General features: G+C 37.0%; 1 protein-coding gene across 1 annotated transcript; it reads left to right on the top strand.

Annotated features, from left to right (window-relative positions):
* The first annotated feature begins 9,028 nt into the window (after window positions 1–9,028).
* Window positions 9,029–16,031, top strand: LOC136025648 (uncharacterized). Its single transcript, XM_065701633.1, has 3 exons — window positions 9,029–9,357; window positions 12,447–12,640; window positions 15,565–16,031. Exons 1-3 carry the CDS (start codon window positions 9,330–9,332, stop codon window positions 15,958–15,960), a joined length of 618 nt encoding a protein of 205 aa, XP_065557705.1. The 5' UTR covers window positions 9,029–9,329; the 3' UTR covers window positions 15,961–16,031.
* Window positions 16,032–17,017: the final 986 nt, after the last annotated feature.

The raw sequence follows: 17,017 nt of genomic DNA on the forward strand, positions 1-17,017 counted from the left end.
AGGCCATTTTTACATGGTTATAGACAAATTTGACAAAATGACAGTTTTAACCAGCTTTGAGGGAAAGTACCAAGAAAATCCCAAAGAAGTTTTGGAGTTGCATATCCAGTAAACACCAGAACAGATAATCAGTAAAACCAATCAACACAAATGATGGGAAGGAGATATTCAATTTGAGGAGAATTGCTGACCTCCTCAATGGGCGTGCATCAGTTCTTACTAATGATCCAGGTGTTCTTCTTCCTTATTGTCTATCCTATAACATTCCAAATTCAATCTCACCCAACAACTGAAGGAAGATACCAAAGGGATTCCACTACCACTGTATAATATATTTCAGATTGTGCTTGACTCAAATAAGCTACTCATAGCCTGGAAGCTATTTCAAGTTACCACAATATTCAACTAAGGTGACGATACCAAGACCGAAAACTACATAGAAAATCAGTCAAACCTTAGTAATGGCTAAAACCCTTGAGTTTATCATGAATGCTGAAATGATGACACATCTAGTTACCAACATTACACTTTCCTCTGGTCAGAATGGCTTTCAGCCAGTAAAATTGCTTGAAACCAATTTCTTAGAGACATATAGAATCCAGTACTAGGGTACATGACTGAATTCTGGCTAGGGGAGTTACATAGGCCATCAACATGGTTGGAGAAAAATTTGCTTTGTAAGCTAGAATTAGCACTTTTTTGGTAGAACTTCTGGGGGTGCCCTTGGTGCTCTTGTTCTTAAAAAGAGCAACCCCTTGAAAGGGTGTGCTCTCATTTTTGAAAAACTATCTATCTGAAACAGGTTTGCAATGAAATCATCATTGCAGATCAACTTATATGCCATTACACCATCTCTATGCCTATGTTGGTAAAGTGAAAGATGATATTTTCAGCCTTTGGAGTCTGGTAGAATATGGAAAGTTGTGGGAACCCCTTATGCATTTTGCTACTTCCACAACACATATTCTATAATTTATTGATCTAGCTTGTTAGCTGGAGCAGCAACGGACATACTGAATTTTAATTTTGGTTGGATCAGGCCCTTTAGAAGTCAAGTAATCACTGATGGGGATCTACTGCAGAATATTCTCTTAATAATACCAAAAGTTTGGGTGACATCTGACCCAATTAGCTCCTTTAAAATACTAATGATATTACTTGCTGTGAAAGAGCAGTGCTGCCTATGATATTGCGTATATGACCTTTTAATACTTGCTTGCGTGTAGTTTTTTCGTTTAATTAAACCTTCCCCTAAGTTCATCTGAATGCCCTTAAGTATCATTAGTCACACTAACAGTAGTATCAGAAGTATCCAAAAAGTACCTTCTTGCTGGCTCAAAATCTATCACTATTTACCCCAAAAGGTTTAACCCGCGAAAGTAAGCTGTTATTGTGATTTTGCTTTGTCACCCTTTTGACAATCTAAACAATCATAGTTCTTTAGGATTTAGTTCAACATCTGCCTAAATATTCCTTCAAAGCTTCACCTTAATACCCTTAGCAGTAGTAGTAGTAGCAGTAATAATGATAGTAACGGTAGTAGCAGATGTAGGGGTAGAAGCAGTAGCATTATGATGCAAATAATGCCTTTTGGTTAGTTCAACATCCCCCACAACAAACCTTGTAAGATTTAATTTTAAACACAAAACTGTTCCTAAGATATAGCTGATATGTCCTTTTCACAAACAGCATATGGATGGCATGTTGTGATTCAGTTTACATATCCCTTAGAAATTTGCTGAAAATTTCACCTTAATATCCTTAGGCATAGTTGTAATAGCAGTCACAACAGTAGTATTAGTACTCAATTTAATACAATTAACCACTGCTACGACACTGTCAATATGTCTTTTTGATAACCTGTATATTCCTATACTTCTTGAAATTTTCATCTTAATACTTTTACTCTCAGAAGTAGTTGTAATAGAGGTAGTATTTGAAGCAATAGTAATAGTAGCAGTAGAACTAGTAAATGTACAAGTGGTAGTAATAGTAGTAGCAGTGTACATATATTGCTTTTTCGTCAATTGATCTTCTCTTTTAAGCATTCTCTGAGAGTTCCAGCTTAATACACAAATCAATTCTTCAGGTACACTATTTTGACAATCTAAATGCCCATAGTTTCTTTTGTTAGTTCAAATTTGCTATCAATTTTCTCTCATATTTTACCTACACAGACTTCGCATTGATAGTAATAGTATCATAGTAGTTGCAGTGGTAGCAGGAGAAGCAGTTGTAGCATTAGTGTTGTGTTAGTGGAAGCAGTATTAATAGCAGTAGTAATATGTATATCTTGCCTTTTGGTTGGTTGAACATCGCTTTCATGATGCCCCAGAAGTATAACCTTGAAATAGTAAGCCATTCCAAAAATATTGCTGATGTATACTTTTGACCCTCTTTTGATGCCCTTTTCACCTTAATACTCTAAGCCTTACAAGGTGTTGCAATTGAAATGATAGCAGTAGTAGTAAATGTAGTAGTGGGTTGATCTTCCCCTTTAGGTGTCCTCTATAAGATCCAACTTAATACCCAAATCCACTTTTGAGATAAACCCTTTTGAAAACCTGTATGTATACAGTGTGTTGTAATTTAATTCAAATTCCCCCTCATTATTCTGCCAATTTTCACCTTCATATGCATAGTCTTAATTGTACTACCATCATAGTTGTAGTGGTAGCAGTAGGAGAAGTAGTGTATTAACTTGGGGCAAAACTTACAACCCTTGCACTAGGGCTCTGGGGGTTGTGTCAACACTGAAGGCATTGTAATATGTTCTTTAGACAATTATGAACAAAATGGCTATCTTACAGTTTCAATCAGATGTTTTTGGCAAAAAGCGGGGTAATTGGGGGATGCTAGTTGCATTTCATCACTTTTGCTCTTAAAAGGGAACAAGAACTTCCAATTTTCAACCAAATGAGCCTCCTCTAAAGTTCATACAAACATTCCTTCCACAAAAACCTTTAACATTCCCAGGACACAACTTACAACCCCTGCCCCAAGGCTCTGGGGTTTGTTTCAATTCCCAAAAGTCTGGTTACATGATCTTTGGACTATTTTGAATAAAATGGCTATCTTGAAATTTCTATGGGATACGTTTTGGGAGAATATGACATTTGTGGGGGGGGGGGGGTGCAACCCTACATCACTGACTTATAAAAATGGCACTAAAACTTCAGATTACCAATCCAATAAGGCTCCTTCAAAGCTTGTATGACCACCATTTCTATAAAGACTTTATACACCCCCCCGGTCATAAATTAAAACCCTTGCCCTGAGGGCTATGAGGGGAGGAGGGAGTTGTCATCCTCAAAGACATAATTTTCAGATTTTTCAATTACATTGAACAAAATGTCAGTCTCAAAATCTTTCTTGATGTCTTTGGGGAAATAATGGGCATGGGAGGGGGGTTGGTTGCCCTACAATCAAATTTCAATTAGTAAAAAGAGCACTATTCCCTTCAATTTCCCATTGTATGAGCCATTTTTTAAGTTTCTACAACAACTGCTTCTATCAAAAGTGCCCTGGTCTAAAAAAAAAATGAATAAATGATACTTTGTACCAACATCATTCTTTACTTAGGCAGTGCTATTGCACAGCCTAAGTAGATTACTGTTGAAATGGTGATTATTTTTCTAACTTACCCTATATAATAAACAAAAAGAAGATACTAGTCCAATGAAATGCTTACTTCATAATATGTAGGATGTTTCTATTCATCATGCTGAGACTGAACAAATCCATTTGATTAAGGAAAATATGACATATCCTACCAACTAAAAAACAAATTACAGGAATTTAGAAGGCTGCTGTACCAAAAAGACTATGATCTGGTTTTATTAACAGAAATGTGTCCTAAGAATTCAAGAACAAGGCCAGAAGATTCTCATATTAATATGCCTGGTTACCAAGTCGTTTCAAACTTTTCTTTTACAGGGTGCAAATGCAGTGTTCTGGCTCTGATCAAAAATACATATACAGTATATGAGCATTGCATTGAGACAAATTCAGCCTCTGTCAGATGTGTGTGGTTTGACATGACTGATGAAGACCAATGCCAACACTCTCAGAATTGGTAGTATCTATCAAAGCCTGTCTTCACCCTCTGCCCCTGAGACTGATAACACTCTCTCATCAACGTTCTATCAAGCTATTGAAAACTTTAAAGGTAACTTTATTATTGGAGGTGACTTCAATTTCCCAGAACTGATCTTGAAGGATGGGTGCCCTTACTACTCTACTACCAATAGCCCAATTAAAGCTAGACCATTCACTGGGATTGTACATGACCTTTCTGCCTACGAACTAATTGACCAACCCACTCTGTTTTGCCCCTTCTTAACAACCCATGGTAATATATATGGTGTTTGTAAACAGAATTGAGGCAATTCAGAAGGTAAACTATCTCCCACAAGTTGGGAAATGTGACCATCTTGCAATAGAAATAATCACCTCTAGGTTTTCAGTAAAAAGTAAATGCAAAAGACAGGTTTACACTGAGTGCAAGGCAATACAAAAGAAGCTAAGAATTATCAACTGGGATGAGCTACTACAGGGCAATGTTGATGAACAGTGGGAGAAATTCTTGACAGCTGTCACCAAGATTCAGAGTAGAAACATGACAGAAAGGCTGATTCTGTACCAAAGACATTACCATATATGACCCCTAGCATTAAAAGACAAAGAAATTGGAAACTGTACCACTGGAAGAAAAGAGATAAGCCTGGTCACTATGAAAAGTACATCCAAGCTTGGAATAGACTATAAAATTTAACCAAACAACTGTACCAAAACTTTGAGGTTAGACTTTCCAATGAATGCAAGACTAACCCAAAAAAGTTTTGGAATAATGTGTACAGTAAAAACCATGCTAGGCACTGTTTTAAACGCCTCACTACTGATGACAGAAGAGAAGTGACTGAGACCCAGAAACTAACAAACTTACTAAGCAACCAGTTTGCTTCAATCTTCACAACATAACCAGATAGTGATTTCTCAAGCACCTTGTTTCCAATAGCATTATCTCAGATAAACAACATGGTTTTCTTCCCAGGAAGTCAGTCAAAACCAACCTACTTGAAACTTACCTGCTAATTACTCAGCTTCTTGACAGAGGATTTCCTGTCAACCTAATTCTACCAGACATTGCCCAAGCCTTTGACAAAGTCCCTCATAGTTGTTTGCTCTACAAACTTATAGTTATGGACATTAAAAAAAAGCTAACCAACTGGCTTGGTGGCAGAACACAAAAGGTTTGGCTCTTTACCACAGATGGGGAGAAGATCTATTCAACACCTTGCCAAGTTCTGAGCAGTGTCCCTCAAAGAAATGTCCTAGGACCAACCTTATTCTTCATCAACATCAATGACCTGGTGGCTGAGACAAAAACCACCTAACTCTTTACACTGACAACTCCAAGCTATTTGGTATCACAAACAACAGTAGCCCACAAGCCAATCTTAACCAAATTCAAGCCTGGGCAGAAAAGCAGCTTCAGCCCTTCAACATCTCAAAGTGCATCACTCCTCATTTTGGCTGTGGTAATCCACAGCACCAGTACACTATGTATGATGGCAAAATGTCATCAACAGTCTTTCTTTCGACTTCTAGTAGTCGGATAGACCTAAGAGTCCTGTTGGATGACAGTTTAAAATTCCATGAGCACACCACCAAAGCAGTTTCAAAAGCAAATGCAAATTTGGGACTCCTGAAAAGAGCCATCAGTAGTCAGGCCAATCCTGGATTTTGGAACATGTCTTTCTGGTCCTTTCTACAAGAACAACATACCGCTTGTTGAAGGTGTCCAAAGAAGAGCCACTAAATGTATTGATGGTTTATGCAGTCAGCCCTACTGCAGTAGATTATAATCTGCTAAACTCCCAACACTTGTTTTTTGGCATAGGCATAATAACATAATGCTCATCTACAGGTACCTCCAGCAAGCAGACCAGAAGCTGTTCACCTTCATTCCTCACCAAAGAAAAACATGAGGACTTGCCAAAAAGCTGTTCAAATCTTCCATTAACACCAAGGTCCTATTAGATCTTCTCAGCCAGCAAGTGGTGAATGGATGGAACCAGCTAAGCCAAGAAACAATCTCTGCAACCTCATCTATGGCCAAACTATGGAGATTCCAGTGGGAAAACTCATCCTAGCCCTCCCTACCATAACACTCTTGGAAGACAATAGAGTCAGCTTGGAGGATGATGCAGCTAGTCATACCCAACCATCCTGTGAACTCAATCCAAAGTTACTGCTGTGAGGTGGTGCCAACCTAATTTCTGGAGAATGGTTCTTGAACCACACCAACCATGTGATCACCATTACCAAGTGGGCTTAAACTATATCTCTCCAGTACTCTATAATCCTGATGATTTGTTGCTTGACCTTAAAACAGTGACCAGATCTATCACCACCATCAACTATGAGCACCAGAGTTCTTGCAACTAATTTGCTCCAAAGTGCAAATTAAGGTAATATCATGATTATCAATTATTGAGGGAACAGGTCATTATTAGAGCCACATCTAGAGGTAAAATTGGTGCAAACAGTATTACTGGCTTTCATATAAAGTGAATATACCACTCAATGCCTTTATTAATGCTGTTTACAAATATAATAATTGCTTCTACTGCAAATTCAGATTTAAGCACTTTTTGATCTCTTAAAAATGACCTATATATGGGTTCATTACAAATCTGTAAGAGTTTAGAAACAAATTTGGGCTATATATTTGTACGTCAGGGGGGGGGGGGGGGGTAAAGCATAGAATATACTAATACATAAACTAACCATTGCAATTTTTATGTGTTTGTGCTGTTGCACTGGTGATTTCTCTTCTCATTAAAATTCAATGTGCACAAACACATAAAAAAAAATACAGCAATGGCTAGTTTATGTATTTAATATATGCTATGCTTTATCCCCCCCCCCCCCTGATGTGCAAATATATAGCCCAAATTTGTTTCTAAACTCTTACAGATTTGTAATGACCCCATATATAGGTCATTTTTAAGAGGTCAAAAAGTGCTTCAATCTGAATTTGCAGTAGAAGCAATTATTATATTTTTAAAGAGCATAAAAAAAAGGCATTGAGTGGTATATTATTTTAAATGAAAGCTAGTAATACTGTTTGCACCAATTTTACCTATCTAGGACCATCAGCAGGGGAGAGCATTACCAGAAGAGCTCCCACTATATTTGAAAACAGCATAAAACAAGGAATCTAAAATTAGCCTACTGGTAGTTTTAGTTTAGCTTCTTATTATCAGAAGTGGGACCCCATTAGGATAAATTTACCCTAACTTTTGAGCCAGGCCTTACATAGGACAGGGTCTTGTGGCTAAGGTATTATGAACTATAGTGATAGGTAACACATCAATAAGAAAATAATAATAGGCCTAAAGCAGTGGGCCCACCAGTAGAAGGTAGCCTGCATCAACCTAACCTATTTCCCTCTTCAAGAGCAGGAGAAGAAGTAAAGGCCTAAGCCTATCATTTGAGCGGATTTTTTTAAAACATCTTAATATCAAGGTAAAAGGTGATCTGAACTTTACTTTATTTTAAGACTAAATGCTTAACATTTTGACAATCATAAATTAATTAGATTGCCCAATAAGCTGTATTTAGATCCTTAAAAAAATTTACTACTTTATGAAGGGTCATAAGCAAACCCTTATCTTGATAATGAGTTCTCTACTTAGATTGAAAAAAGTTCCAGTTCCAAAAATTGTAGGGAGGTATATGGACTAACAACAAGTCCTTTCACCTCTTTGACTTCTTCTTCAGAAAAACTAGCTACTGGAAGCACTATTCTCCTCCAGTCTGCAAACAATGGATATATACGATTATGAACAATAATACACTGTTATTGATTGTGGGAAGTGCGAGTACCTGAGCTACCTGTCCCCAGCAGTTTAAGGCACTTGGTCGGCCAGTACCAATACGGCTCTTCCTACTCATTCCCGCTCTCTTCTGCACAATCAAAAACTATGGATAAATCGCGTCCCATTAAAAATTGACTTCTTCAAGCTTTAATCCTTATTAAACAATATTTCTCTTCTTTAAGGTATCAATTGCTGCCTTAAATATCTTACGATCAATTTCCCATGGCAGGTTAGAGTCTAGGATAGCTGTATAAGTATTTGGAATCTTAGCCAAGGAGCAGAAACACTAAAGAGCACCAGTCTCCTAACTCTGAGCCTGGCAATCAAATAAAATATGCTGGATTGTTTCCTCTGTTGAAAAGCAGATTCGGCATAAAGGGGAATGATGTAGCTTCCAATTAAATAACAAGCATTTTAGAAGTAGGGCACCTGATTTCAGCCAGTAATATAGCACTGTATTTAATCTTGTATGAAATGGAGATAACATTAATGTACTGTGATTAACTTTGGATCTTTGCCTGATAATATCTCGTGAATTGAGGTCAGAGGAAGGACTAGGAGATAACATGGAAGCCTTTGCTGCTAGAGAATCAGCCATATCATTATATTTTATACCTTTATGACTAGGAACATGTTGAAAATAAACTTCGTTTTCCTTGATCTTTAGATTAAGAAGCTGTCTTCTAATATTATATAAATCTTTGTCATTAGCAATTCTATTAATATTTTGGATCTGTAGTAATGCTGATTTAGAGTCGGAGAGACAGAGTATATTTTCAGATTCAATGTTATAATTTATAAGAGCATCCAAGGCCAGGCGGATGGCACATAATTCAGCAGATAAGATAGAAGATCCCAATGGGAGAGGAGAATAAATATTCAAATTCAGGGATGGGATACATGCTCCTGCTCCAGCTCTTTCCCACTGGACGGATCCATCAGTAAATATTTCAAATATTATACAAACCTTGCTTAGGATTTTTCAAATATTTTGCCATTACTAAAACCTAATCACATACAGAATTGGACAGCTCTATTCTATCTCCAAAATCACGATTTTACCGAGATAAGGTCGGCTTTTAAAGATTCAAGTAATCAAAAAAGTTACAACCCTTAGTTCACACTGCTGCGATTTCGCGCAAAATCGTGCGATGTTGATGATAATGACAAAAATCATGCGACATACGAAGCAAAACCATACGTTTTGCTGCAATGAAAAATGCGTTCATAATTTTAAATCCTACGACAAATCGCATGAGTTCAATAATTTCAACTTTTTGCGACAAGTCGCATGCCTTGTTCTTATTTAAAAAAAAAAAAAAAAAAAAATAATGGAGGTGGTGACTGAGAAACTAATTATGGCTGTTGGGTGCCAGCCCATATTATTTTCAAAAAATATGAGATGATCACTCCAAAAAACACCTTGTGTTAGAGGCCTGGGAAATGGTCTCAGGGGAAGTTGGTGTTAGTGGTAAGCATGTCTACTAACTTTTTGTAGGCTATATTTAGTTCAAATTTCTAAGGGTCACTAGCAATCTACAACAAAACCCTGATTTTGGATGGCCTAGGTCAGACACAGGGTTTATCTAGTATTTACTATACTCTTTGGTAGGCCTATGCCTAACAATAAGTTGGGTCCATGACTTTCTTATGATGGCAATGAAGATCAAAGGTCTTCACTAGATTCAAGGATCAAATTTTCTTTGACCTTTGAAAATCTAGTGATCATGCAAATTGGGGGATCACTAGATTTGTAACATAATATATATCCCCTTATATCTAAATCTAACTGTAGAGAAAATAAAATTTAAATGTCTCCAGACCTATCTAGACAATATCTAGTAGGCCAATAGAACTGAGATTTTCCATTACCAAGCTGCTGCTAAGAATCAGAAACACAAAGAATTGAGATTAGAAAGCAGTTGTGTTTATAGGTCTTGAATATTTAGACCAATAAGATCTGTCATATATTTGACCACCTTCTAGTTAAATTCTTGTATAGTCATTATCTTTATTCATGTAAGTCAATAATCAACACTTAGTTATTGATACAATTATTTCCTTAACAAGTCTCGCTCTTATATGTAGCTTGAGATACTTGGCAGGCTATTATCATTGGGGAACCCTAAGTGAGTCATCTTTTACTTTTCTTGTACAAAACACTAGTAAGATTCTAGTTGAGTGACTTCTTGCTATCTCAGAAAGGGGTTAGGTAAGGAAAATGAAACTTTCAGGGATGGGTCTACAGGCTAATGTATATCTGGAGAAGGTATTTTAAAGTACCCACCTCTACTCCTTCTCCCTCTAGAGAGCCCTTAAATTTGCTTACATGACAGTTCTATGCCTATTGAAAATTTGACAAAACAACATTTGGTAGAATTCTAGTTGATTTGACTTCTTGCTATCTTGGAAATGAGTTAGGTTAGGAAAATGAAACTTTCAGGGATGGGTCTACAGACTAAAGTATGTCCCAGGAAGGTATTTTGAAGTACATACATCTACTCCTTCTCCCTCTAGAGGGCCCCGACCTTTGAAAATATGTATGTTATAAAAGTGAAATCTTATAAAATAGATCTTCTGCTTGAATGAAGTACAACAAAAGTGTTTTCAGCTTCACAACTTTTGCTATCTTAGAAATTTTTGCTTATCTCACATAACTTTTGCTATCTTAGAAAATGATTAGGTTAGGAAAGTGAATTCTCTAGAGGGACAAGGAGTAGAGCATGGTACTTCAAAACACCTTTCTGGGACATACTTTAGTCTGTAGATTCATCCCTGAAATAACAAGAAGTCAACCAACTAGAATTTTACCAGATCATCTTCAGACTAGATATTGGTAGATTTGTAACTTTACCTGGATCTTGGAGTGATGTCCCAGGGAACCTCAAACCATCAGTTGATTGCCACCATTTCTATTCGGCTCCTAGCCTAACCTGCTTTTAATGGCTATACCAGTAAAGGGTCTGCCATCCAGGTCTTGCTATAGATTTAATGGTCAAAGAAAATTCAACCCTTGAATCTAGTGACAACCTTTGATCTCTATTGCTGTCATAAGAAAGTTGTGGGCCCCACTGCCAACTTTAGATACTCCATGTCAAATGCTGATGGCCTTTTGGCACCAGGACCCTGACCTACTCCACGAGAGATTTATTTTGATTTGTTGGTCTCCAAGTGTTACTCAAATTGTCAATTTTCTGTGTTAACATATTTTTCCTTAGGCATAGGGTTTTCTAATTGCAAGATATATCCATCACATTGGTGCACTTGGTCCAGTCCCCCCCCCCCCATGATTTTTTTCTAGATCCATCCCTGGCCCTAACTGCCAGATCTAACCAGAGCATAGGTTTTGTGTATGTTTTTTTTCTTTGTTACATTGCCTTAATTTGGTAAAATGAACAGTTAATCCTTGTATATACCTAGTGTGGAGCTATACTTAGCTGCATTTAGAGGGTGCTGTTGTTCAATTGTAATGGTATTTGTTGTTATATTTTAGAAGAGAACAGAATAGATAAAGCGATAATATACATGTTTTTCCTCTTATCTGATTTCTGCCCTATATTAAATCTTAGCTAGCAAATTGACAAAGTCAGCAATGTTAGTAGCATATTCTAGGGTATGCTATAGTATGTTGTTTAATTGCAATGGTAGTGGTTATTTTATTTGAAAAGAGAACTGAACAGATAATCTAATAATATACATGATTTTCCTCGTAACTGATTTCTGCCCCATAGTAAACCTTAAGTAGCAAATCTACAAAATCAATTCTATTCTCGTGAATGGGTTTCTTGGCATATCAAAACCTTTAGACCTATATCGAATTGCATATTATTATTTTTTTATGTAGGCTATTGGATATTGGATTTAAATAAATGAAGGTAATTTTATAATTTATTTAATAGAAAATTTGTTGCATATCATAAATAAGAATCTTGCTATTTTACTGTTTTCTTTTAGTTGTATATTTCTTAGGGAAATACAAAACTTACCTGGAACCTTCAGGGGGTGAGGTATATTGTTAGAAAAGTAGCTATGATATTTGGAAGGAGCATAAAGTAAGGAATTTTATGATACTAGTTTTTTTGTATTAATATGTTTCCTTCAGAGGAGCCCTAGCTCTAGTTCTTACTATTTTAGGGAATTAAATAGTAGATATAAAGAATATCTCATTTTTCCCTTATCTAATTTCTATCCTATAAGTAGGCCTACCCTTGTTCCTTGTTTTCTATCTAATATCTACCCTGTACACAGAATTAGCCCAAAATACTCTTTTTGTGCCTTGTACATGAGGCAGGTTTTTGTAAGATTCCTGGAAACACTTTCCTGCTTCATCATAAGTCTTGAAAACTGCTGAAAAGCAGAAAGGAAAAAGTTGCATACACAACACTTATAGCACAAAAACTAGTGAAAAATGTTTGTTATAGTGTAAGATTTAAATATATTTAACAAGGATGTAAGTAATTCAAATAATAAGTGTCATGGATGATACAAAAGCCAGCTTACCCCCGGCAGTATGGCTGGTTTTCTTTTGCTAAAGTTGACATTCTTTATCATTTGTTTCAGTGCAAGAATGTCAACAAATGTGGCGTTCTCTAAGAGATGGATATATGAGAGAGAAACGCTCTCACATGCTGACAAAGAGTGGATCAGCAGCAGTGAAGGAGAAGAAGCCCTGGAAATGGTACAACCACATGATCTTCCTGAGTGACCATATTTCATTTAGACCAACACAGTCAAACTTTGAGTTACCAATTAGGGTAAGTAAATTCAGCAGTTTGTTAATTAGTAAATATGATGTGAAGGTAGAAAATTATGCCCTACTTTACACTTCTTACCATGATAATAAACATGGAGAAATTGTTTTAGTTATTTCTGATTAAACGAGTGTGGCAAATTCTAGCTGGACCCAGTGGAGTGGCATTTTGCTAGGAATTTTTCTTCCAACTTTCATTCAAATCTGATACTCCTTTCAAAAGTAATGCAAACACACTGAAAGACTCAGCGTTTGCCTGATTTTACTTAAGGTCTTCATATCAGAGTTTAATATTATTAATGGTGTCAGGCATCTTTGTTTCAAGTTTCATTTAAATCTGGCACTCCATTCACTACTATGCTATCAAACAAAACTTAAAACCATATCTTCCTCTCCCTTTTTGACCTGGGATCTAAATCACAGAACATCATGGCATAAGGCATATGTTGTAGTTATAAATTTTATTCAAAGCCATCACTCCACTGGTTAATTATTCTAAACATAGCAAAAAATTCAACTTTTTTAACTCTTTAAACACCCTTCCCCTCGCCCTATTTGAGTTATTCATCTCAGAACTTGGAATTATGTGTCATGTTGGGCATATTTTCTCAAATTCTTGATCAAAGTTACAACTCCATAAGTTAGAATAAACTAAATCAATATTTAGACCTTTTCAATGTTTACATCCGACTTTTCCTTGCCCTACTTGAGCTAGAGTCTTCATATCATAACTGAATGTGTCACAATGCAAGGCATATCTGGTTTTATTTTCTAATAAATCTGCCAACGCTTTTAAGAGGTATACCAAGCAAGAAACTCCTTTTTATTTCAACTCTTAAAACTCCCTCCTCTTTGCCTTTTTATGGCACTTGGTGCCATAAAATAGAAAAAATTGAAGTATTTTTAACTTACTAATGGTTGATCAGATCTTAATGAAATTGGATGTTTGGAAATATATCGTGTCTCAGAGCTGTTATTTTAAATCCCGACCGGATCTGGTGACATTGGGGGGAGGAGTTAGGTACTTTTATGTTACGAATGGGTGATCAGATCTCAATGAAATTTGATACTTAGAAGGATAGCGTGTCTCAAAGCTCTTATTTTAAATCCCGACCGGATCTGGTGACATTGGAGGGAGGTTGGGGTTGGGGGAACCTAAAATCATGGAAAACGCTTAGATTGGAGGGATTGGGATAAAAATTGTTAGGAAAAATAAGCAGAAGTCTTAGATACGTGATTTACATAATTGGAACGGACCCGCTCTATTGGGGGGGGGATAATTATGAAAAATTAGATCAAATGACGTATTTTTAACTTACAAAGGATTGATCGGATCTTCATGAAACTTCATATTCAGGAGGACCTCGTAACTCAGATCTCTTATTTTAAATCTCAACCGGATCCAGCGTCATTGGGGGGGGGGGCAGAAATCTTAGAAAATACTTTTAATAAGAGAGATCAGGATGAAACTGGATGGGAAGAATAAAAACCTGTCTAAGATACATGAGTGACATAACCAGACCGGATCTGCTCTCTTTGGTGGAGTTGGGGGGGGGGTAATTTTGAAAATTGAAGTATTTCTAACTTACAATAGGGTGACCAGATCTTAATGAAATTTAATATTTAGAAGGATCTGGTCCTTTAAAGCTCTAATTTTAAATTCTTATCAGATCCTGTGACATTGGGGGGAGTTCGAGGGGGAAATCGGAATTGTTGGAAAACGTGAAAATTGGGTTATTTTTGTCTTACGAATAGGTGATCGGATCTTAATGAAGTTTGATATTTAGAAGGATTTCATGTTTCAGAGCTCTTATTTCAAATCCTGACCAGATCTTTTGAAATTGGGAGAAGTTGGGGCGGGGGGGGGGGGGGTCTTAGAAAACACTAAAACACTGGGAGTGGAGGAATCATGATGAAGCTTGGTGGATAGAATAAGCAAATGTCTTTGATACGTGATTGACATAACCGTACTGGATTTGCTCTCTTTGGGGGAGTTGGGGGGGGGGTTAGTGATTTGGGGAGTTTGGTGCTTCTGGACGTGGTAGGATAATGAAAATTGGTAGGCGTGTCAGGGAGCTGAACAAATTGACTCGATAAAGTCATTTTCCCCTATTCGACCATCTGGGGGGCTAAAGGGAGAGGAAAAATTATGTATTTTAACTTACGAGTGGGTGATCGGATCTTAATGAATTTTGATATTTTGAAGGACATCATGACTCAGGGCTCTTATTTTAAATCCTGACCGGTACTAAGCCTCTGATTTTCCTTATGAATCAATCTATTGATTCTTAGAATTTTGTTATAGCTCATACCAAATGAGCTCTTAGCTTGTAGCTCTTCTTGCTTCGTCACAAGTGCCATATGAGCTCTTAGCTCTTGTTTGAGCTAGGGTCTTCATCTTACAACTTGATTTGGACCATGGACCATTACACATCTTTGGTCCAATTTTAATTCAATTCTGACTGCCAGTTCACCCGCTATATTCAATTACACAATATTCCCATTCTGGATAGTAGTTAACTACGAGCAGAACAATGGAAACCGCAAGAAGGCATCCAGAATATATGGAAGGATGAATATATTTACAAAACTGAAAGCCTGAAACTCATTAATATACCATTGATCTTTCTTCTCTTGGGATTGTTGATGCTACAAGGAATATGATGTCACGCGTTCCAACACCGCATAATGATGTTATCAATGGGGCTAAAAACTTCAGGATTAGCCTAAATGTATTTGTGGCTGTGTCATTGAAAGCCTTTATCTTTCTCAAGTATTTTTTATGTCTTATGTTTTTGCTAGCGTCTGCTGTACTACTGCGTTTTTTGCCACTTTAAAGACAAACATGAACAGTTAAGAGCAGACTGAAAAACGGTTATCAGCTTAATCGGTAAATAGGTCATTTGGATGTAATTTTACTTTTTTAAGGTTGAAGTTGGGTCAGGCGGAGAGATCCAAGAGACAGAGGAACCCGAAGAAAATGTCATATATGAAGACAGTGGCCAGGTCCAGTTAGACTATGTGGAAGAAACGAATCCCATCTTGTTTGAATCCCCAAATGGCAGGACATCGTCGTGCTCATTCGCTCAGCCCAGGTCCCCCACCCCGAAGAGAAAGAAAGCTTCGAAGGGAGAGTGTTCAAAGTCAGAATTCGAGAGAGATCTGATCGGTATTGTTGGAAAGGAGCAAGACCCAGACGAGATGTTTTGTCTTGTTCTTGCTGCAGATATTAAAAAACTAAGTGACAAAAAGAAAGCTTCCATCAAATTTAAAATTCAGGAGCTTCTTTTCAAATTGTCTATTGATCAGATCTCTCTCGACTGATGGCAGTGTTCTGTCAGTTATTCTTTTTAAGTTAATTTTTTACTGTATTTGAATATAAAGCTTCTTTTTTATTTCAGTGGACCAAGAAATATCAGGTTTATTAGTTGGAGTTTTCAATGTATCATGGTATCTGTTACCACGTTTCGGCAGAGACTCAGTATCTTGCCAATTTGCGTTCCCTGGTATCCTGACTGTAGTTTCTAAGAAAGTCGAAGGACCATATCATTTTGTCAGATTGAGTAGAAAGCAGTTTGGGGCTATTGATTTGGGTAAATAGAAGAACTTCTTTTTGGGTGACTTCTAAATAACATAGATTCGGCAATTACCTTTTGAGTAAAGTAAATGTTGTATTAGATACCATGTTAACTCTAGAACGAACAAAATGCAGGTTCTTTTAGAGTGATATCAAAAACTATAGCTTTTGCAAAAGCGCAGCTTGAAAAGGTTGCCGAATTTTTATGGCGCAAAAATTTCTGCGCCATTAACCAGCGTTTGACTCGGCTGTTTGCTTATATTTTGCTGCTTCAGATCAACTTGTATTATACAAAAAAGAAGGAATGCACTGAAAGGAAGAGGAGAAATGATGCTCTGAGCATATAACCAAGAACAGAACTATGTACATAAATAGGCCTACTGAAAATGGAGAAACTAAGCATGAGAATATTATCCAAACAGGTACTCTTCCTGCCATGGTAAGGCGCCCTGAATTGAAGTATTCCAGAAATTTCATCCTTATTGTCATGGGAGTAACTGCGAAATTGTTTGCTCCCTGACGTTGCTGCCGCTGAAGCCAGTTATCAGAGACCATGGTTCTCCAGGGATAATCTCCCTGTTTCCACTCTGGGCATCTACGAAGTTAATTGGACAATACTGCGAGTTCTCGCTCATTACGAAATTGTGCAAGCAACAGCAAGCTTTGACTATTGAATCAACTGTTTCAAGTTTGCAATTAATAGGTGAGTTAAAAATACGCCAGCGTGCAGCTAAGATTCCAAATGCGTTTTCTACAACCAAGCGAGCTCGAGACAAACGGTAATTATAGACCCTTTTCTGCCTG

Source organism: Artemia franciscana, chromosome 4 (assembly GCF_032884065.1).
Source record: "Artemia franciscana chromosome 4, ASM3288406v1, whole genome shotgun sequence".
NCBI lineage: Eukaryota > Metazoa > Arthropoda > Branchiopoda > Anostraca > Artemiidae > Artemia > Artemia franciscana.